At 49.3% G+C, this 22,375-nt stretch overlaps 6 protein-coding genes across 6 annotated transcripts; 1 reads left to right on the top strand and 5 right to left on the bottom strand.

Annotated features, from left to right (window-relative positions):
* Positions 1 to 1,620: 1,620 nt before the first annotated feature.
* Positions 1,621 to 3,474, bottom strand: N7489_001837 (putative lysophospholipase; the record flags this gene model as incomplete). The annotated part of the gene is made up of 3 exons (XM_056707592.1): positions 1,621 to 1,938; positions 2,027 to 2,391; positions 2,460 to 3,474. The coding sequence occupies 3 exons, from the start codon at positions 3,472 to 3,474 to the stop codon at positions 1,621 to 1,623; spliced, it is 1,698 nt and encodes a 565-aa protein (XP_056571894.1).
* A 931-nt stretch (positions 3,475 to 4,405) lies between these two features.
* On the bottom strand, positions 4,406 to 6,944 carry N7489_001836 (uncharacterized protein; the record flags this gene model as incomplete). Its single annotated transcript, XM_056707591.1, has 6 exons — positions 4,406 to 4,964; positions 5,057 to 5,304; positions 5,366 to 5,797; positions 5,865 to 6,163; positions 6,216 to 6,745; positions 6,793 to 6,944. The coding sequence occupies 6 exons, from the start codon at positions 6,942 to 6,944 to the stop codon at positions 4,406 to 4,408; spliced, it is 2,220 nt and encodes a 739-aa protein (XP_056571893.1).
* A 613-nt stretch (positions 6,945 to 7,557) lies between these two features.
* Positions 7,558 to 9,682, bottom strand: N7489_001835 (LCCL domain-containing protein; the record flags this gene model as incomplete). The annotated part of the gene is made up of 2 exons (XM_056707590.1): positions 7,558 to 9,166; positions 9,222 to 9,682. 2 exons carry the CDS (start codon positions 9,680 to 9,682, stop codon positions 7,558 to 7,560), a joined length of 2,070 nt encoding a protein of 689 aa, XP_056571892.1.
* A 1,328-nt stretch (positions 9,683 to 11,010) lies between these two features.
* On the bottom strand, positions 11,011 to 11,689 carry N7489_001834 (uncharacterized protein; the record flags this gene model as incomplete). Its single annotated transcript, XM_056707589.1, has 2 exons — positions 11,011 to 11,201; positions 11,599 to 11,689. 2 exons carry the CDS (start codon positions 11,687 to 11,689, stop codon positions 11,011 to 11,013), a joined length of 282 nt encoding a protein of 93 aa, XP_056571891.1.
* A 19-nt stretch (positions 11,690 to 11,708) lies between these two features.
* N7489_001833 (uncharacterized protein) lies at positions 11,709 to 11,930 on the bottom strand (the record flags this gene model as incomplete). Its single annotated transcript, XM_056707588.1, has 1 exon — positions 11,709 to 11,930. The coding sequence occupies one exon, from the start codon at positions 11,928 to 11,930 to the stop codon at positions 11,709 to 11,711; it is 222 nt and encodes a 73-aa protein (XP_056571890.1).
* Positions 11,931 to 18,678: 6,748 nt separating this feature from the next.
* Positions 18,679 to 19,644, top strand: N7489_001832 (IMPACT family protein; the record flags this gene model as incomplete). Its single annotated transcript, XM_056707587.1, has 1 exon — positions 18,679 to 19,644. One exon carries the CDS (start codon positions 18,679 to 18,681, stop codon positions 19,642 to 19,644), a length of 966 nt encoding a protein of 321 aa, XP_056571889.1.
* Positions 19,645 to 22,375: the final 2,731 nt, after the last annotated feature.

The raw sequence follows: 22,375 nt of genomic DNA, 5'->3' as shown, positions 1-22,375 counted from the left end.
TATATTGACTTCAATGTTCCTATATTGTAATTCCCTAATATATGCGTGATATATCCAGATAGAACAAATCCCATAACCAAACCTGAACGAGAAGAGAAAAAAAAGAGAAAAGGGGAAAAAAGAAAAAAGTCCACAGTGCGGTCTCGTCCACAGGTTTTACGTAAATCGGCACCACACCTGGGACATTTTCGGCAGCACGGGAAGATCCTGATTCGGGATTTAGTTGGGACTTGCTATATTGTATATTGTCTCTATACTATTCTAGCACATCTATATACCTAGATATCTATCCTATCCGTCTATAGATATCTATCTCTATAGACGTCTATACATCTATACATCTATATATCAACGCCAAGCTTTAGAATCAAATATCGGAATCAGAATCCTCAGGGAAAGAGGGAAATACTACCTAAAATAGGACAGCTAAATCGCGCAGGTGACTTCATACCACTACATCGTTCGCGAACTTCCTGTTCCACCAACTGTCTGCCAGGGACAGCCTCACGTGGTGTATATATCGTATCTCTGCTCCAGGATGTGGGCTAGTGCTCTCAATGGCGGCGTTGGGGCCTTGGCACAAGTTGACGTGCTACACTGGCCATGTCCGACTTGCCATTTCACCCGATACGTCGATTGGACAGGGTAACAAGGTACCGACAACAAGGTACCTACACCATACACAACAACATACCGGAGTACCTTTTTAGCAATTAGGAAATTAGTCTGACATTACATGTAGTCTCATATGTAGTCTCATATGCGGTTAACCCCGCAAATCCTTCCCAGAGCCCATCACATCATTCCTGCATCAGCCACATAGACTATTTTCCCTATTTTCCAGATCCATCAATGTGCTTGAGAATGATATGAGTGTACTCCGTACTCCGTACTCTTGTACCTATTATGTTGTCCGATGTGGGTATAAGAAAAAAGCAAAGAAAAGGAAAAAGCAAAAAACATGCAGACCCCACCATTAAAAGAGAGTTGGAGTATTTCCCCCTTTTACTTTAAGAACTATACGATCTAGAACAATACATATCCATCACCTTCTACCTTGGTGGTCACAGCCCTGTCCAAATGCACTATGAACCCCAGAAAACCAGTGGGAAAAAGAGCAAGGGGAAAAGAAAAAAAAAAAAAAAGAGAAAAGCGTCCTTATCTTCCCCACTTAGTGGCAGCATCCCGGCTACGGCAGGGGCCGATCTCCGCGGGTGAAATTCCCGTATTACATCGTGCCACAGCTAAGAAGGCAAAGTAGGACAGCGATTCTGGCGTGATCGAAATGGAGAATGGAGTCTTCGGAAGATAATGTGCGACATAAACAAAATGGTGTCAGAACAAAAAACCCGAGGGTACTCTTATGTCTATTATTCTATACTGCATGTCATCACGCAAAGCGCAGGCTCACCCGGAGGCCAATGCCCCCTAAAAAGAAAAGAGACATATCTCACACGAACTATACTCCGTATGTAAGCAAACAATCCTACATAAAGCAAGGAAGCATACGACACAATGCCCAACCCAATTCAGCCCGGGCCGTCTGAGCCTAACCTTCGACCCGAAACCCCATGACGCAAAGAAAACAGAAAGAAAAATAAAATAGAATAAAACGCCTACCTAAGAAGGCGCCGACCCAGGAATCACCCGGTTCTTATCAACATCCTCCTCCATCTCCCGCTGGCTGATCTCTTTCGGCCCAACACCAGCCATACCCCAAACGAAGGGACGATGACGTGCCAGTAGCTCGGCGGCTGGTCGCTCATCTGAATGCAGGTGAGCGCCGGATTTGCGGAGGAGGAGCGTGTGCTCGGAGAGACCCGCGTTCGCGGCCAGGAAGAGCGGGGTGCGGCCGGCGCGATTGCGGAGGTGCACGGAGCCGCCTTGCGATAGGAGGAAGTGGAGGATTTCGATTGACGGGGAGGTTGCTGCCAGGTGCTGCGTTGGGTTAGTATGTGTAAGATAAGGACGTGGGAGGTAGGGGAGGGATTTGGGGAGGGAACGGGCGACATAAAGTGATACTTACGATGGGCGTGTTGCCGGAATAGTCGGCGTCGTTTAGGAGCCAGTGGTGTTCGGTCTTGGTGATGGCTTGGACCTTCTCCAGGTCGCCGTGGGCAATCGCATACCCCATCGATGTGAGTGTCTGGATGCGTTCGGGGAGGGCGCCGTCCGGGTGTCGGAAGATAGGTAATGATGACTCGGTCAGCTCGCCTCGGAGAGATACTGCCATGCGTCTGGCGATGGATTCGGGTGTCGATTCTGGTAGGGCGAGGAGATAGGCGAGCTTCGTCAATGCTCCCTCGGTTGTCATGTCGAGGCCGGCTACGACACCTGCTCGTGAGAGACTCATGCCTGTGGCATAGACTGGACTGACGCTGCCCGTGAGGCCTAGAGGATATGTCAGTCCGGATACCCTTACCCTATATCGGGGTGCCAAGCCGTTGGGCATAACTCACATTGCGTGATGTTCACGATAACAATTCCCCGCTGGATAGCACTGGCCAAGACGTTGATCATGGCATTATCCTGACCGGAGGGCGCATTGCCCGCGCCAAAAGTCTCAAGAATCAACCCGCGCAAGCCATCCAGCTTCAGCACCGCATCCACCATCTCTGGCTTGATACCGGGGAAAATACGCAGACAAGCAACATGAGTAGTATCCAGATTTGTCTGAATACTAAACGGCGCCAAGCTCGTAGGACGATGCACCATGTCCCAATTAACATTAGTCCGCATAGAAGTCGTAACCGCCAACGGGGCACAGTTCGGCGCATCGAACGCGGCAAAGTCACTCGCCGCAACCTTCGTCGTCCGATTTCCGCGGAACAACCGATTATTAAAATACAAACACACCTCGGGAATCATGAAATGGCCCGCAACAACCAACGACCCGAGCAGATTATCCGTAGCATCATTCTGGAGCTCAAGCATAGGCGCCTGCGATCCAGTAAGAACAACCGGCTTCCCCAGATTCTGCAGCATAAAGCTGAGCGCCGAGCACGAGTACGCCAGACTGTCGGTTCCATGGAGGACAACGAATCCGTCGAAGAGCGTGTAATTCCGCTCGATCGCCTCGGCGATCTGAGTCCAGCCCTTTGCGTCGATCGAGCTGCTGTCGAGCAGTTCTTCAAACTCGAAAACCGTATACCGCACCTGTCGCCCGTAGGCTGTCATCGGTGTGCGCAGGCTTGGATGTTCTTTAACTTCGCGCACGGCGTTGACAACCACGTCCATTGTTGCGCTGTCCGAGCCGTCGTTGAAGCTTGGCACCCGCGCCATGCATTTTTCTTGGAACCCGCGCGCTGGGATGAAGCCGGCTGGTGAGGGCTGCATGCAGATTGTGCCGCCTGTCATGATGATTAGAACGCGCGATTCTTGTGCCGTTTCCTCGGCTTTGGCTTCTTCCAGCACTGGAGTGGCCATTTTGGTGTGTCCTGTGCTGAGATGAGGGTTCAGGCCGGAAGATATCATGGTGAACGGCAAGTTCCGATTGTTGTGGTTCGTATCGTTTGGCCCGTGACTTGCGATTGCGGTTGTAGTTTCAATGATCGATAAGTCCAAAGTCGATTGATATCAGATCAAGGCATTGATTCGTCAACTCATTCACGGTGAGCCACGATGATGATGTAGGCTGATGGGGAGATTTTGGGACACGGTCTAAGAAGAACCTTGAAATATTGGAATTTCGATTCAAAAGCCGGAAGCCGCATCAAATAGAAACGTTAAAACGTTAAAATCACTCAACCCCATCGAACTCCGTCGATCGTCGGTGATTGACTCTTTTGGCCGAAGAAGTGGGAGACTCCAATTGACCCCCCAATCGAATTACGTACAGCGATTGTCATTGGTCAATTCGAATTTAAGACTTCGACCCCACCCTTAGCGATCTCGGAGTATAGGCAGAGGACTCCGGACTATCCTCACCCCCTCTTTGGATTTGTCTGTTCCTGGACATTTTGGAAGTCCCAGATTCATTTAAAGACGCCAAGCATACATAATTAGGCCTCCCCCTCAATATCACCAACTTTCCTTTTTTTGAAGTTAGTCACGTGATGCATAGTACTACTAGAACGTATAACTAGCCTTTCGATTTTAACCTCACCTTGTCTCCCACGAAATCCGCTACTATACTGGGATGACTCTCAGAATATCAAGCCTCCTGCGTTCAGCAATTCCGGTCCATATCCTACTTGAATTCATTTAGGGCACAAACAGAAGCAAGCTTTGACAATTGTGGTTATGAGTGCAGAAGGATGTAAAGTTTTGTTGGAGTGAAGGGGCGATATGTATGGAAGTGAAATTCATATTAGCAATCATAGCAGCTCGGTATTTTCGAAGAATTAAACAAACTAATAGTGAACATGATAGTTATACATAGCCTAAGATAACCACCCTAGTCTCTTTACGGCCACCCGGGATTGAATTGCGACAAATCCTCCTCCAAAAGCCCCATCATATACTGATTCCCCCAGAACCAATTCCCCAATTGCGCAGCAGTCCCCGAATCCTGTCCCTGCGCTTGATATGAATCGACCGGCGCGGGGAAACCACCCGCGTTCTGCTGTGGCAATTCCGCCGAACTAACATCCATACCAGGATTATCTGGGAAATACCCCTGCGAGTTCCCCATCTGGGAATTACTGTTCGGGTGATTCATAGGGTTCGTAGGTGCCAATCCGAGCGCACTGAGATAAACATCGAATTCTTGACCGACTTCAATGAGATTCTGGTTTTGGTCTGCGGCTGTCTGGGTCCGCGTGTTGGCTTCGAAGTAGAGGCGGGCGACGGTGCCGAGAACAGAGGACAGGTTGTACAGTCGCTCGATGGACTGGGAGAAGGTGCTTAGTGGCTGGAGGGAGGCGACGAACTCTTCCAGTCGGGCGAGGTCGTCGGCGTTGGAGGTTGTTATTATGTTGCAGAATATTACGATGAAGGGGATGAAGGGGGACATGAGGATGGCCCTGTAATTCGAATATGAGAATTTGCTGGTTCAGGTTGTGCGACAATTGTGTGATAAATGGAGCTGTCGGTGGGATCGTTTCAGACTGCTTACCAGTGCATGTAGGATATTTTCATGAGATAGTCTGTCTCGTTGAGTGCAGCGATGCACTGTCGGTGGATTTCCAGGGCCTCCCGTGCTGTCTCAATGCATTCGGGTATGAAGGTGGCGACGCGGCCTGAGTCAGTTGATGCTGGAATCGCTCGGTAGATCAAGGTCATGATGGCCAGCCGATTCACCTTGTCAGTTGTGAGGTACATGAGGTCCATCTCGGATACTTTAGGATTGGACGACATGAATTTCTACATGTTTCAGTTAGTAATTCATTTACTCGATCACGTCCCAAGAAACGGTGGAGGTTACCTCAAACGGCTCCATGACCTTCGACTGCATCTCAGCGGCTAGTCTATGAGCGTGTGTGACTCGTTCGCTTTCTGGTTTCTGTAGTGCCTCTGGGCTATACAAATATCGGTAAATATCAGTTTGGATAATTGCCGATCTAGTCCAGCACACGCAGACGGGCCCCCATGGCTCGGGGACACCTATGCTCTCATCGGGCGCTGGCAGGCTGATGTCGTAGTTATGGATGGACGGGGCACGTCCTAAACGCAGGGACATCATGCTTAAAACGGTGTAGACGGACCAGAATAGAAGCTGCTTTTGACGCTGGACTGGTACGGGGTCGTGCTCCATTGAGGTGAAGCGATGATACCCCAGTGTCTGGCACAGATTCATGGCCGTTGATGCTAGCGTCCAGGCAACTGATGGTTTAGAGATTTCGAGTGCATGCATAGCCTGTATGTGTAAGTAAGGATTCCGGGGTATATCCGACAAAAGAACAAGAGTGAAATGGGGGACTAACTCCCAATATTAACGCCATGATAGATTCATAGGTTGCAGGCATCAAGATATTCAAATTGGCAAGAGCTGTCTCCAGGTTGTTGCGACACATCTGAATGTAGTTCTGGCGCCCTTCTCGGGTAGTGGTGTCCTTCTCCTCGGTGTCATATTCGTAGAGAACGCTGTACAGACAAAAGTTGGTCACAACAAATGCCGTGTCGGAGTAATCTTCTAGGCAGAAGTAGACTTCTCGGCATTTTTCGGTGAAATATTGCACACTCATGAAGGGGACATAGCCACCAAAGCAGGCCGGTGGTTTTTCTAGTCGAGTAAGAATTGGAAGCTGGATACATCTGTTTGGGACCAACCATACCTTGAACCTTTCTCAACACGTCTAGAACCACTGGCAGAGGCGGCATGTCTAAATCACGAATGTCGCGTCTCACACCTAGCCTCGCATTCTTCATGGGGAGCTGGCCCCCTTGAAAGTCCGCTTCTCGCCGCTGGCTCTGAATCCCGACAAGCTGCTTCAGCGACGCGAGAGCCGCGTTGATCTTCGGGCTTGACAAAACCTGTGGCGAACTTTTGGATACAGCAGATTCTAGGAACGCGCTCGCGTAGGCCCCATGGGCAGTCAGAGACGAGCTGCCCTCAAAGGCGGAGTTGAAATCATGCTGCTCGATAGTAGGATTAGCTAGATACCAAGGGCCTTTGGGCTTTTCAGGGTTCCCTGGAGTGGATGACAGCTGCGAAGGGGTTGACTTCTGAGGCGAAGGGGCGAAATGAGACTCGCGCGGATTTGATGCTGCGAAACCTTGTAGTTGAGATGTGTTTTTGGCTAGCTGTTGAAGAGTACCTTCAATGCTTGCTAGGCGTTCCTCAATCAAATCGATCTTTTTCTCGCTGTGGTCGTGTCAATATTGTCCTATGACAGGTGAAGATCATCATACTATTGATTTGAGATTAAGACCCGCCGCCGGGGTTCTGGTGGCTTCTGGCCTTCGCCGGTAGATCGACATGCAATGCTGGAGCTGCGACAGTTGGAACATGGCGTGCGCTTATCACATCGGATCTGTGACGACATGAGATGGAGGCACGACATTGTGCGACTCGGAGTTGCAGCTGCATACCTTTCGGAGGCGACATTGATCACACTGTATGCATAATCAATACTTGATTGGTCAAGCCGTATCTTTATCCCATTGTATTCTTTTCCTACTAAGCTTGCAACTTGTTTAGGGGCCAACACCTACCGCACGTCGGACTAGCGCGCTTGGCGCCTCGCGTCGCCCATGATCGGATCCCTCGGGTTCCATGATTTCAAGGTACTGAGTATAGTGTAATAGTAATTGCCAAAATCAGGTACGAAAGGACCGAATTGTGAACTCGAGTTTGGTTGGCTGCCTTGGCTCGTGTCGGTACGATCACGTGGTATGAATATGAATTTTCCGTTAAGGACAGGGAGACATCGATATCAACGGGGATATATTGAATTTTGAATGTATGTGAGCCGTATATGAGCAATCATAATATGTGATATCTTCATTCAACATGAGCAGTCATGAACTAGAGTGATCGAGCAAAGGCCTTGCTTGTTCTACTACTCCAGTGGGCACAGCGCGTCCAGCACACATGAACCGAAACTTTACAATCTATCTTGCCAAATTTGGATATAAACGCGAAAACACACTCTCCAATGCGAAGGGATCGCATATCTATCTATTGGGAGGCGCAGGGGGCCACCACGCGCCATCGCTCAGCCAGACTCCTGTCGGGCTGTAAATGCCAGCCTCGGACCCTCTCAAAAATGCAAATCGGAAAAATAGGTCTTCAGGCTTATCGCCCGGATCACTATGAGCCAAAACAGCAGATTTGGGGTCGACTTCGTGGTTCAAATCACGCTTGACCAGACGAGGATTTGTCTGTAGCTCGAGGCCATCATGGCCATGGCGGTGCCAGGTGAATTCCCCGCGCTCGTCTTCATCGAGATAACCGCGCCAGCGCTCCACATCGTTGAGAAGAACCGAGATGCCGTCCACTGCTAGATCCGACATACGCTCGCGTTCCCACAGAGAGAATGTGATGTTGCCATTGCCGCGGTAAGTGTCGTCCGATCCTTCTGGCAGGGAAATATTCACAGATGCGGTCGTGATATTGGGATAGGTAGCACCCCACCAGCCATGAATTCCATCTCCAAGCGGGGCTTGCTCTCCTAGAGCTGCCGGAGTCTCGATGATCGAGGCAAAGCCCCACCGCGCAACTCCATTTACGAAAAGACCCAGCAGCAGACCTTGGTAGATGAGTGAAGGCCGAGTGGGAAAGGCAGTGCCCGGCATCAGGAGAATGGCGAGGATGTAATGGTGAATTCGAAGGCGAAGACCAGGTAGCGGAAGCAGAATCAGGATAATGATCCCCATGGTACCGTATATCTTCAAATACCGTGGGAGCAGACCTCCCTGGCGAATTTGCCACGCCTGGCTCAGGATAATCGAAATCACAATTGGGATGACAAGAGCCAATGCCAATTTTGCCCCGGGTTGTTTCTGAATGTCCATCGGAGTTAGACGCTGCAAGGGAATCAACCGCGCAAAGGTATAGTTGTTCAGGGCTCCAATGAAAAGCGGGGGTAGGAAAAGGAACAACTTTGAAAGCTGGTAGATAGGCGAGGAGATCGGTTGCAAAAGCGGCGCTGCACAGAACTTGTAAAGTACATAGACGACAAACGACGCTGGCAGCAACCGTGACAGAAGACTGGAGACAAGGTCGGCCAGGAATGGATACGAGGGCGGATCGCCAACAAGTCCCGTATGGCAGAACACCATGAAGAATGTACTGAAAAACAGCACAGGCGGTGATGTACAGAAGAGCCACAGGATACCAACGGCAGCAGCAGTGATTCCAAGAAGCGTCCAGCGCGGATCTGATGGGCAGCTAGTTTGGGGCGAGGATAGCTGGAGAAAGCTGAAAGCCTTCGGGAAGGTCGACGGGAACCCGGCAGAGAGAATACCGTGCTGCTTTACCGATGGAAAAGAGTGCGCTGCACCCTCAAACTTGACAACACCGCAGCCGCCATCGTTCGAAATTGCACCGACATGGATCGCCGCCTGGCAAACAAAGCTATCCGCACGGTAAATTGCGGCGTCGGAGGAATCTGGCTTAGGCCCTCCGATTACTAGGCCCTGGTAGTTGTATGTATGGTTTCCCACAACGTAAGGCTCCAGTAATTTGGCATCACGGCAATTCGCAGGACACCTGAAGGGAATTGTCGAAGAAGAAAATGGGCGGCAGTCGTTTCCGTTAATACCACATCCATTGCCGAACTCCCTAAAGCAATCGCATTAGCACGGTATACCTATATCGGTGCTATTTGGGCACATACCAGAAGTTCGTTAAACATGACAGCGTCTGAGGCTGACCGTACCCTTCGATATAACCAGAAGAACGCGAGTGCAATAAAACCAAGAACCAAGGCAAGAACCAAGACGTGTAGAGCAGCAATAAGAGTACAGTCTTAAATTTGCGCTTGGGAAAAAGACGGTCAAGGTATTGGACTGGAAGCTCCTGGACTCGCGGAAACAGCGGCTTCAACAGGAGCATATGCGGCGGATCGGGACCCTTGACCCAATTGGCCGTGGCGCGACCAACTTTTCGGAGCGGTAGCGGCACCCATCCCCAGCGGAACGATTTGGATGATTCCCGCAACCAGACAGGAAGAGTACCTGTCTCGACATCGGGCGGTGGCAGGTCTTCGGAAGCTTCGGGATCGTCGAGACGTTCGTTATCTTCAAGCAGTGGGGGAACATATAGCCTGGCGGCCTCCTGTCGGCCCTCTCCAAGCATGGCGAAGCGGTGGCCAGAAGAGAGAGGGTTGTGTAGTTGGAGAAGCTAAAATGAACGAATGAACGATGGAGTTTGAGGTATGACGGTGCTCGGTGGTGCTCGGTGGCTGATGGGCGCTAGCGTTGTGATAGGCAGTGGAGATCTCCGTTGATAGGTATGCGAAGCGGAAGATCACCAGGGTCGCGGCCCTTGAAACGAATAGAACGAGTTAACTTTGTTAGAGCTAAAAGATGGAATAGATAGGCGCGATATAAATACAAAAAGCGACAGGTATGAGAAGAAAGACAGACGAGATTAGAGATGAGATCTGGGGAAGAGACGAAGGCGGATCCGTCAGGCAGCCAAGGCAGCCAGGCACCCAATCAGAGCGACACGTGTGATTGGTGTCCACAGGGTGGCAACTCCGCCGACAATCTATCTTGGATGATCTTCAAGCCGGAGAAATTTACAGAGATTGCACTAATGCAGGTAAATCCTTCGGATGTGATCTGAGCTTTTTGAACTATATCATTCCATCGCTGCTATTTGTCCTACGCTGTGTGACAATGAGGCCAGGGATGACAGCCCTGATACCGAATGGCGACGGAAACGACATGATTGGTGGAGTTCCAAGGGGCTTTCCGAGATATTCAAGACCCCGGTTCTGTCTGAAACGGAACACCCGTGCAAATGGCTATATGACGGCCATTCCCTAGACTCTGTCTTCTTGCATGGGCATACTGCCAAGAGAGACATGCTTTTGGAAAGTCGCTCGGGGCTGTCCTGAGAACCCAACCAACCGACCTCAATATCGGATGTTATTGGCCGTATCTTAGTCATCGACACGCATGACAGTCTTTTTTGGGACCATCGTGACAAGGCGGCCTTTTACGCCACTAGTGTCATGCCAAGGGATTTCTTCAACGGAATCCAGGTTCTACGTCCAAGCCATTGTGGCTTGATACCTGTCATTTTCGCCACACCGGCTAAAATATGAAGGCGTGACAAAGATATGGAAACGTGAAATAAGAGGCCTTTATATCGTACTTAAGAGTAACATTTGAAATGACATCTGAAACAGCTCGTTTGGGTTCGAATAGCTTCTTCTTTATTATAATTGTATGGATATATGTTGTCTCGGGATCAACGTGGACACATGAGCCCTCCATATCCCCAAGAATTTTTTTCGGTATATTATCAGTATATTCTCATGCGCCGCTCATCTCACCAATAAGGGCACTAACATTGTGTACTGCGAACAGACGGGAGTCGGGGGATCAATCGGCGGTTCGGGCTGAATAGGAGTGAGCATTTGACCGGAGAGAAAGGGACCTAAGAGAAAACTGTCCCTAATTCAATCCTGGATTGGCGAGTTGCCTGTGTTTTTCGAAAGAAATCTTGAACTCGCCGATGAGGCGGTGGTGGTATGGGGTCAAGGTAGCGGCCCTAAGATTGATAGCCCATCGAATGCCATCGAGAAGTTGACCAATTCCAGTATTAAACTTGTCTAGGGTCTTGAGAATGAGTTGCTTGAGTCGGGCTACGCACCTATTAGAATAGTCAAGATATGTAGTATTCCTATATTGATACACACCAAGTCACATTTTCCGGTGGGTAGCTTTGTTACGCATGGGGTAAGGTATGGGCAACCCGGGTGGGAATGTCCCTCCTCAGTTGATTGACATGTCACCTAGGACCCACTCAAAGCTTGGGGAGGACGACATGGAGTTTCGTTCTGATCTTTGGGGTGGACGGTCTTTCGCGAGGCCCCTCAGCCTATCCTGATCCCGGGGACGCTTACCCCTATTGGTAGCGTAGACCAACTGGAGGATCTCAGCCATAGGTTTCCAAGGTTGGTCGAGTCAGCCGGGTAGATCGAGTTAAACTCCCTCGGGAACGTTGACCATGCTTGTGAGTCCTGACTTTGGACCTCGTACTATAGGTCTGCTTGGTCCCAGCTCGAGAGTCTGTCGTCATCTCGTCATCTAGGTCTAAGATGTTCTCTGCCTGGCTGGAAGCTTGCGCCATTGCAGCTTGAGGGAGTTGACTAGCCTTTGAGAAGAAAATACGTCGCCGCAACGTATGGAGTATGCAACCCCGGATGATGTTCGTCCTTCAAGTCCAAACTCGGTGCATATCCGTCTTCTATCCCATACGGCAGTGCGGGTGTCATAGGGCCAGCGCGGTCTTGCGGTACTGACCACGGACCCATTGTCAGCGCTTGTCGGTGTTGTAGTATGCTGGTCTTGAACTCGTCATTCATATGCATTATCGAAGACTGGAATGTGTAGGCATGCTCCGTGTGTCCCACTTGGAGGCTGATAAAACAAGATGAAGGTGCTTTCAAAGGCTTTAGTAGAGTTCCACATCTATTGCAGTTAGTACCGAGCAATGATGGGAGGAAGTAGAAACTCAGAGAGCGTAGACCAAGCAGTTTCACTCAATCATTGTGCATTGTACAAGGTCTGAGTGGGAATCCTGTACAAAAGATAGAACAGACGAATGACCTTTCCAGATCCTTGCTCCGTAGGATACTGGACTGGAGACTTCCAAGGTTGGCACCTAAGACCTGGGGAGTAATAACCCCAGGCTCAGGAGGGCAATCCAAATGGCAGGTGCAGGGGAACCGTGTGAGTCGCTCCTTCCCAAACGGGCACCTTCCTCAACAGCCAGTCCCCTTCCCATGTATAAATACCCCCATTCCTCCTTTCTCCTCCTGAAAAATTTCTTCCTCTTTCATCTTCCCATCTCTTTCATCTTCCCATCTATTTCATCCCCTATTTCATCAACCACCCTTCTTCCATCAAGTCTTCCATCATCAGCTTGGGTCTCATAACATCCTCCATTATCTATACATCCATGACAGACCATAACACCGACGTGTCGCAGGGATTCCATCTATAACCACTCGGCCCATGGTGTCGACCCCACAGGTAAGTCTGCTTTCCACTACCTGCCATAACTCTTGACTGACCAATAAATACTTGACTCACAGACCCAAGGGCCATGTACTTGAGTACCCCAACTTGCCATCTTTCATTCGTACTGAGAAATGTGAGTATCTCCTGGTCGCATGTTACCCTTCACTTACCCACTACCCCTATCAACCTTCCATCTTCCGTCGACCTTCACCACTTTCCATTGCGTGGAGCTGACTTTTCCAGATTTGTGGACCTTGCAAATTTTCATGATAACTTTCCAAGCTCGAGCTCCTCCATGGAGTCTCCTTCCATCTCTGCTTGTGACATGACCATGTCGTCCATCCAACCCTACATGTCCACACCTCTGGATACCCAAAACAAGTCTCAGACTGCCATGGCCCAGTCTGTTACTTTATCTTGCAATGCCACCTTCAACTTGAATACATTCATGATTGGTGAATGCCACTTGCATGTGATGTTCGATCCCCATCTATGAATCAACGTGCTAACGGTGGCTTCATGACTAGCCTACCCTAGACTACCACCGACCAATCTTCTGGCGCTTCATCTACGTAGTGCCTCACATATTGCCGACCTTCTGCCGCTATTTGACACTTATCGTAAGGCCCTGTTCCACTTCTCACTGAGCTTGAAAGAAGTTCCCAATCAGGAACGACCTTCACAATATTCGACGTATGGCTCACGTGTCTCTTCAGGCTCTTGCTTTTCCATTTCAGCGTCATGCACTCACCCACGGCTAACTTTCTTTCGCACTGCCAACCACCTTACAACTACCTCAACCATCCATTCCAAGTCAACCACCCATCCAAGTCAACCACCCATCCAAGTCAACCACCCATCCAAGTCAACCATCCAAGTCAACCACCCGAGTCAACCATCCAAGTCAACCACCCGAGTCAACCACCCGAGTCAACCACCCGAGTCAACCACCCAAGTCAACCATCCAAGTCAACCACCCAAGTCAACCACCCATCCAAGTCAACCACCCATCCAAGTCAACCACCCAAGTCAAGCAACTATCCAAGTCAACCAACCATCCAAGTCAACCATCCAGTCAACCATCCAGTCAACCATTCAGCCAAGTGAGTCGTCCAGCCAAGTCAATCATCCAAGGCACTCATCCACTCAAGTCAACCATATAATCAACCATCCATTCAACCATCCACCTCGATGATCCACCCATATCGGGAGTGTGGGCAGTCAACCCACTTTAATCATTCACCCCTAGTCTGACCGTGGCGGGCTTCGGCTTCAGGACAATCGGCAGACTAGTCGAGCAATCCACTACAACCAGCCACTTCGATCAACTATCCACTACAACCATCCCACTTCAACAAACCACCCCGATCAACCACTTCCAGTCTGACCGTGGCGGGCTTCGGCTTCAGGACAATCGGCAGACTGGTCAATCAATCCACTTCGATCTCATACCTCGATATCACCCACCCCGATAAACCACTTCCAGTCTGACTGTGGCGGGCCTTTCGGCTTCAGGACAATCGGCAGACTGGTCAATCAATCCACCTCGATCCCATACCTCGATATCACCCACCCCGATAAACCACTTCCAGTCTGACCGTGGCGGGCTTCGGCTTCAGGACAATCGGCAGACTGGTCTAGTGAACCATCCACCTCGATAAACCACTCCGATCAACCCCTTCCAGTCTGACCGTGGCGGGCTTCGGCTTCAGGACAATCGGCAGACTGGTCTAGTGAACCATCCACCTCGATAAACCACCCCGGTCAACCACTTCCAGTCTGACCGTGGCGGGCTTCGGCTTCAGGACAATCGGCAGGCTCTGGTCAATCAATCCACCTCGATCGACCACCTCGATCAACCACCCCGATCAACCACTTCCAGTCTGACCGTGGCGGGCTTCGGCTTCAGGACAATCGGCAGCCTAGTCTAGTGAACCATCCACCTCGATCAACTACATCAACCACCTCGATGAACCACATCCAGCCTGACCGTGGCGAGCTTCGGCTTCAGGACAATCGGCAGGTTGGTCAATCAAGCCACTTTGAGCAATCCCCCTCGAGCAACGCCCTCGACTTTCAATGCCCAACCAATCAGGTTCCGAGGGTCTCCTCCCTGTTGAGGACTCCATGGCCTTGCGACGTATCAAGCATCAATCCGAACCTAGCAAGCCACACACGCACACAGACATACAAATCCAACATCCAACACCTGTCACTTTTGTCCACATCACCAAACAATTTTGACTTGCCCACTTCTGCTGAGCGTTTATTCCCTACCGAATCATCGAGCTTGTCTGCCCAAGCCACTCATGATCGACAATCTTCGTTCTCATCACAGGGACAATCATTACATGCAAATATACTACATCACATTTGTCATTTTTCGGAGCGTGGTATGTCTCCAGAACATTTTCCTCCTCGCATATGAAATGATGAAACTAACGTTTCTAGTTTTGATATAAGATACTCCCCACCACTAGACAGCCTCTCAAGAAAGAAAAGAGGACAAAAGGAGAAACTAACTCCCCGCAAGCTCGCTCGAACACACTCCAGGACAGCGACACAAAGCAAAGAAGAAGGCGCGTGTCCCAACATCACAGGTACACCCCTTGAAAGATATTTGAACGGTCCCTGCATCATTGAATGAAAATATCTCACCTTGACATACAAATCAACTTGCTATGATGCATCGTGCAATGGGCTCCCACGGGAGAGGGAGACTTATGATTACGCGGAGAACATGGGATGAGGAGGAATGGCTATTGCAATGTGCGGAGGATTTTTTAAAAGAATAAGGAATTTGGGAACAATTAATCAGCTTCAAATCTGGCAACCACACATCACTGGCATTGTGGGTATGCCATACGAACAAATGAAACCCAGCCAGCATACGTGGACAAAGCATGGACACGGCTTCATGGTCTCAGTCGATACTTGCCAGCTTTGCTGAGTCTTCAAATCTCAGCTCATTATCAACATCACCTTCGTGGAAATCATCAACATCCATGTGTCGACACTTCCACGGTTTGAAAAGCCTTGTTTGTTTTTGTTTTTGCTCTTGTTTCTATGGGAGGAATTTTTCCAGCTTCATGTATCTAAACATATTGCCTGCGGTACTGCAGTGTCCAACGTCAAAATCAAGGACATCGTCATGTCAAGCCTTCTAGTACTTACCTATTCGTAAATTATAGGATGCCAGAGTCACCTGGCTTGATTTGGTTATTTTCGCTCTATGCAGAGTCTTCTAAGGGTTTCAAGTCACCTGGGCAGTTGCTGTGTTGCTCCTTCCCATATTGTTAGGTTTCTGACTCGACCCCAACTCCAAATGCCAAAGCATTCGTTCTCCCTTCCACCATTTTTCATCTCCAGTGCTCCATGTTGGGTCCCTCTCGTCTCGACGACACTGACTCCTCTTGTCTCACGTTAATCCACCAATCTTCACCTCGTCAACGTAGGTCCTGTGACCTGCCAAAAGCATTACATCTGAGGTCGACTCTTTTTTTCCTCATTTTTACTCTTTTCAGAACTGGCGCCAAAGCCTTGCCGTACGCTCCGCACCACATGATGTCATCTTCCGCTATCCTCAGTCTTCACACGAACTCCGACACATACACTGGGCTTCTATACTAGCTCATCGGCTTCTTCCATATCGGGTAGACCTTCACATGTGAATTAAGGGCCAGGGACACCTCCTTCAGCACACTTACGCAATTGCAGTAACATCTTGCAAGTCGTACCTAACCAAAGTCTCCTACCTCATGAACCATCCCTGGATCTCTTTTCTGGTTCCGATGAAGAGTCAGTCATTGACTTGAACCTCAGATTGGCCTGGACATGGCTTTCCCACGTCTTCCTATGGCGTGAAAAGGGGCGGACTCATGTCATGTTTCTTTCCAACACTCACGCCCGGCACCACGTTTGCCCAACACCTAGTTCACGTCCAGCAATATGTGATTTGTCACCAAGCCCACCGACATCGTTCGAATCGAGCAGCTGTTCAATCTTGTCACGGTGATATTTTAGGTTGAAAGGCCTCCCATCCATAGAGCATTCTTCCCCTTCCTAGGTTTCCTGCTACAGATGGTAGCATGTCCTGGTTGTGTCGTTCCAAAGAGTCACTTTGGGTGATTCCCTTTGAACAATCATTCCCAAGTTCAGACCACTACTGGGTGTCAAGTATGCTGGGACCTTGGTGGGTGGCTGACCCCATCGTGCCATCCAGCCACAACCCAACATTACCTTTTTTCCATCTCTTTTTTTTTTCCCTTTTTTTCCTTTTTTTTCTTTTTAAACGAACGCCATCGCTCTCAGCATCATCAGAGCCACCCATTCGAGAAACACTTACCTCCTTCCACACGGCTTGTGTCAGCTTTCTGCTATGTTGAAATTTTTGGCGCATCCACTGCGCCAAAAAGAGCAATAGGAAGGACCAAGGAGCCAGACTGGGCATAGTTTGGAATTATCCATGAATGGGACTGGTGCTTTGGTCCGCTGTCGCGTACCATTTCGGCGAGGAGCTTGTGTATCCCGGTGTTAGTCTAGGTATCCATGGCAATTCGTCCAAATCATGCTTGGGGATATGGTATGACCTAAATTTCGTGACTTTTGGAGGGTCATAGGCATTAGGCTATATGGGTATCCACCATTGACACCTCCCATTATACGATATATCTTAAGCTAACTCGTTTAACAGGCTGTTTCCACCGCTAGCGTAAGGAGCTGAAGAAGGGCTCCACCATTTACGGCATAGCATCAGATGGGTATGACTTTGTCTTCCTCAAAGTTGACAACGATTCTAAAGTGAGCCTGTTTGCCACATTTGACCCAAATATCTTGTTTTAACCGCTACTAGTGGTCTGACTATAAGACCACCACCCGAGAAAATCAAAGCACCCGGGGCTTTGCGGTCGAGGTTGAGCTATAGGAAGAGGTGGTGGCCTATGACACCGGCGTGGTAACCCGATCGCGGCCTCCGTCTATCTCAACTAATCTGTACCGGACGCAATGCACAACTATTGATGCCTCCAGCCAACATTCTAGCATCTCACTTCGCTATTCAACTTTGATAAAGCAGGCCCCGGGCCTAACCCACCCAGAATTCGTTGTCCTCACCCCGGATATGTTAACTGACATCTGTGCTCCCACTATTTGAGTACTTCCTTTCCAACAGTACCTCCGGTGTCTTGGGTGCTGTTCCTCCTTTCCATAAGTACCTCCGGTGTGTCCCTCGATCGTCGCCGACTGGTCGGTATAGAAAACAACCGGCTCATTCGCGCCCTCAACCAGGTAGCGGACCTTGCAGAGCCTATCTTATACAGCTTACCTCAAGCTCTGTTGCTCAGTAACTTTTCTCTATTGGCGTCAGAAGTCTGCTCAGGAACATGATGGGTTCCATGACGTTCGTCGGCGGGGATTTAGATAGACCCTTGTGCGTGTACACTCGTTTGACATGGTAGACCACGCCGAAACCTTTGCTGGGATGCGTCGATGTCGATGTGAGCTTGTCTTTGTGTGTCCCAGTGTACAAGTATGGTTTGGTTCTTGTCATCTCAGCTGAAATGAAGTAGGTGCTTCAAAGTTTAGATCTATGCCCGTTATAAACGCCATAGTCAAAACTCTCAGTCGACATCAAAATAGGTACCTTCGTACCTGAATGCCTGAAAACAGTCAGTAGCCTGATAACTACAGACCGCCGAAATAACTAACTAGTTGTTACCTACATATGTAGATACACCGCCATGTATACCGCTTGCCCTTTAAACATACTGTCACAATAATAGTAGTCCCTTGTACAGCCGTAGTCTTTTCAGTGGTCTTCTCCGATAGTCTTTTCATATGTCTTTCCAGGGGCCTTTTTAGGGATCTTTCGGCAGTCTCTTTAGATACATACTTTTGACCTCTCTGCGCTGGATCACGTGGTTATACGCTAACTATATTAAGTTGTTCTGACCGGCAGAACCGGCAGAATTTCGAGGGCGGTATATCTCGGTACGAAGGGTTAGCTCAGATGTCCTACTGTAAACTGTGGGGTCCACCGTGGACTCTCACAAATGGTTAAACCCTCACTCCGCACGAGCTGCAAGCTCTCCAAGCACAATGCCTCTAATTCCCGAGAACCAAGACCTTGCCGAAGAAATTGAAGCCGTAAACGCCATCTACGATCCCGGCACAGTAACCGTGACCCGCACCACCCCCGCAGATGCGATAACCAGCAAGACACTTGACCTCGGGAGTTCCGCGCACTCCAATAACAACATCCATACAACAGTGGCCACTCTCCAAATCCCAGAACAACAACACCTATCTTTTATCCTTGGATTCGAAGCCTCGTACCCAGACTCCCGACCCGCTGTACTGGGAACAGCATCGACCGCCGCACGCGGGGAAGGCAAGATCGCCATCGATGTATTAGAGGATATCATACAACGGACCTGGCAAGCCGGCGCCGTCTGTCTGTTCGATGTAATCAGCGAAGCCGTTGATGTATTCCCGGAATTGAGTATCGGCCAGGACGATGTCGGGGACTCGTCTACTCAAACACCAACTGTCGACGCATCAACCACCACAGAGGCCTTTGAAGCTCTGTCCCTGCGCGACGCCTTCGGCATCGATTCCCCGCCCGAATGGATCCTCTCGGACGTTGTCTCTGAGAAGAAATCGGTATTCGTGGGCCGTGTTGCCCGTGTTACTTGTCTAGCGCAGGCGCAGGCTTTTCTTGATCATCTTACGGCTACGGATCGGAAGGTTGCGGCCGCAACGCATAATATTAGTGCTTGGCGCATTCGGCAGAAGAAGGGGGATGGGGAGGGTGAGACTGTCGTTCAGGATTATGATGATGATGGGGAGACTGCTGCTGGGGGCCGGTTGTTGCATGTTATGCAGTTGATGGATGTGTGGAATGTTGTGGTTGTTGTTACGCGATGGTATGGGGGTATTCAACTTGGTCCGGCACGGTTCCGGCTCATTAATGATGTTGGTCGTGATGCTTTGGTTAAGGGTGGGTTTACTAAGGAGAAGGAGGAGGTGGGTGTGGAGAAAGGGAAGAAGAAGGGCAAGAAATGAGGGACCGGTGATCTCCTGATCTCCTTGGTTATTCCAAGGTTCTGGATGCTTGGGATCTCTGGAACCTTCCAATCTTGGGGGATTTTGGTCCGTGCGAGGATAACATGAAACACCCGTGGACCCTTGTCTATATGACCAGGGTGCTTGATGCAACCTCGAGCAGGCATCAATCCCATTGGAAGTGCGGATACAACTTTCCTTCTTGGAAAGTGAGACTTGATGTCTATCCAGCAAGTTGTGCCGTAGTGGGAAAATGGTGCAGGCCCATCATACGATACTATCCACAGGGTAATGTCGACAGGCAATGCCTGGACCTCATGCGAACACAAAGAGGAAGCCACAGCAACCTCATCGGGCAGATTGACAGCTCACATGCAGGGCTGCTGAATGTGCTTTGGCGCTCACGAACGACTTGGTCAATGTGACATGCATGTAGCACACTCTCTTCAGTACGCAACTTGCCAACCGCCACAGGCGACAGAAATTCGTTGCTTTGGTAAAGGAATATTGAACATGTTGAATACATATGTACAAAGACTTGATGGTACACGTTATGGGAATCCAAGGCTTGCCCCAACAAGCCCAGATGAGACACTTACCATCGAATGTAGTTTTCTACAAGCAGAACTCACTCTTCGTATAGGCCAACATGTTCTAGAGCTATCTTTACACAGGATATTTGGCCTGGTCTTTGCTGTATTACCTGCCAAGTTTATTCGCATGTTAAGTTAGGACTATTGATTTGTCTCATTTTACCTCCATTCTATAGAATATGAGATGTTCACTAGCCACCGACGTATGTAGAACGCTAAACCACGTGCGCTAGATGGCCGCCCTCATGCGAAGTGTTCAATGCAGGGTCTCATGTGCAGTACTAAGTACATGCCCACTGTAAGCGCTTAGATCGAAATCATGTACGGGCAAAGAGCGGGAAGGTACGAGTCTACTCCGTAAGTGTGCAGGATTCACCCAGCCCTACAGCATATATTGTAGATCGATAATGTGACTGCGATACAACAGGGGTTTAATTACTATCAAGCACCAAGGAGCGACATTGGAAGCATGGCGTTCAGGGGGTTTACAATATACTAGGTCAATATATATAGTTGCTATAGTTGACATACCAAGGCGAATTGAACCCACCAGATGCTACCGTGGTACTGCTATGACAAGACGACAGACAAGTCACAGCAACGCCAGATACGAACCTCGATCGAACCTGTCGGAATGCAATTTCTAGACCGCAAACTCAGGTCCCTATCGTCGTTCTAGGCTAGGCCAACCGAGTATTGCCGTCGGCTCGAAATTACAGGGAGATACTACCCCGGTGATTTTCATTTACAAGCTTTGGGATGTAGATATTTCTTTTAGGTAACAGGACAATGGGCTTTATTCTCCGTACGGAGTACTTAGTGGCTTCCATATAGTTTCTAGCGGAGTTGACATCCGCCAAGTACATTTGGTGGAGCTGTGTTGTAACCGAGATGATCCTGGACCAGGCGTATGAAATTAGTATGGCTTGACACCTCTTGACATCTCGAAAGCCAAGATTGACACATTCCATTTGGAGATATCACGATGTCACATGAAGCATTTCATATGTTGTAAACACACTTTGGTTACTGATGTGAAGTAGGCTCGGCAAAGGGGGAGACTTCTGTACCCCACACACAAGTGCCGGTGTGAGATAGATTGGAAGACCGAACAGAAGATGCCCATTAAATTTGTTTCACTGCGTCATAGGGTGGGGGACAGGTCGGCAAGGGTGAAGAACGGTGTAGGTAGTACGGAGGCGAATATGAAACACACCTGTGGATGTTAGGCAACCTTGGAAGCGAGAAGGAAACCCCAGCGGCTACAACAACAGCCAATCCACAGGAAATGCGAGAAGTGTGTCTTGCCAGCGGTTGATGGTGCGACAAATCCAGGGGGTGGGAAAAGTCTTGTACCTTGCAGTCTGTGCGGTGGTTGGCTCGTCTCCAGCCGCCCATAGCCCCAGTCCAGCGGGTATCTGCGAAGTGCCTCTCGGATCTTCCTACTGGTCATCTTTTTGCGTTTGACTGATTTTCAGCTTTTCACTGTCTGAGTATTCGGACATCACTGGGCAAAATGGAAAAATAGAAAAATAGGAGTCCTGAAACATCCCCTCTTGTCCCTTGGCCTTCCCCACCCTGTGGATGTACGGAGCACACCGATCAACCAAGTAAATGACTCTGCATTTTCGGAGATCACACCAAGTGTGTCTGGTTAATTGCCATGCACGTAGAATCGGACCATTCAGAGGCTGAGATTTGGGGTTTTAAAGATGTTTGAAAGGCCCGAGAGTCATCCCAGGTTTGTATATATAGACCCTGACGCCAACATTGGCTTTTCTTTTCTTTTTTTTTTCCTTAGTACATTCCCTTTCTCTTCTCTTCTTGCTTCTATCAATTCGACAGTCAGGCTAGACCTGTGTCACTTTCCTTTTGCATCTTGACTTTTGCCTGTGGCGAAATATCATACATTCCTTTTTCTGAAGCCCTATCAGCTTTGGGACGAAAATACAACAAAGAGGCTGTCGCTATTGTTCTATCAACAAAGAGATTGGAAATAACTTCGCGACAAATTTGAATCAGTTTGTTTCATTCACTCTGATACAAAGGTATTGTGGTTTCTGCCTTTGTTTCATCGTTGCCTCCAATCTATACACGTCTGATCTATTGTGGGAGATCTATGATCTATTGTTGAACGG

The sequence above is a fragment of the Penicillium chrysogenum genome (genome assembly GCF_028827035.1).
Source record: "Penicillium chrysogenum strain IBT 35668 chromosome Unknown utg000001l_segment0_segment0, whole genome shotgun sequence".
NCBI lineage: Eukaryota > Fungi > Ascomycota > Eurotiomycetes > Eurotiales > Aspergillaceae > Penicillium > Penicillium chrysogenum.
The sequence above is the reverse complement of the archived record's forward strand: the minus strand, read 5'-3'. Positions and strand labels throughout refer to the sequence as shown.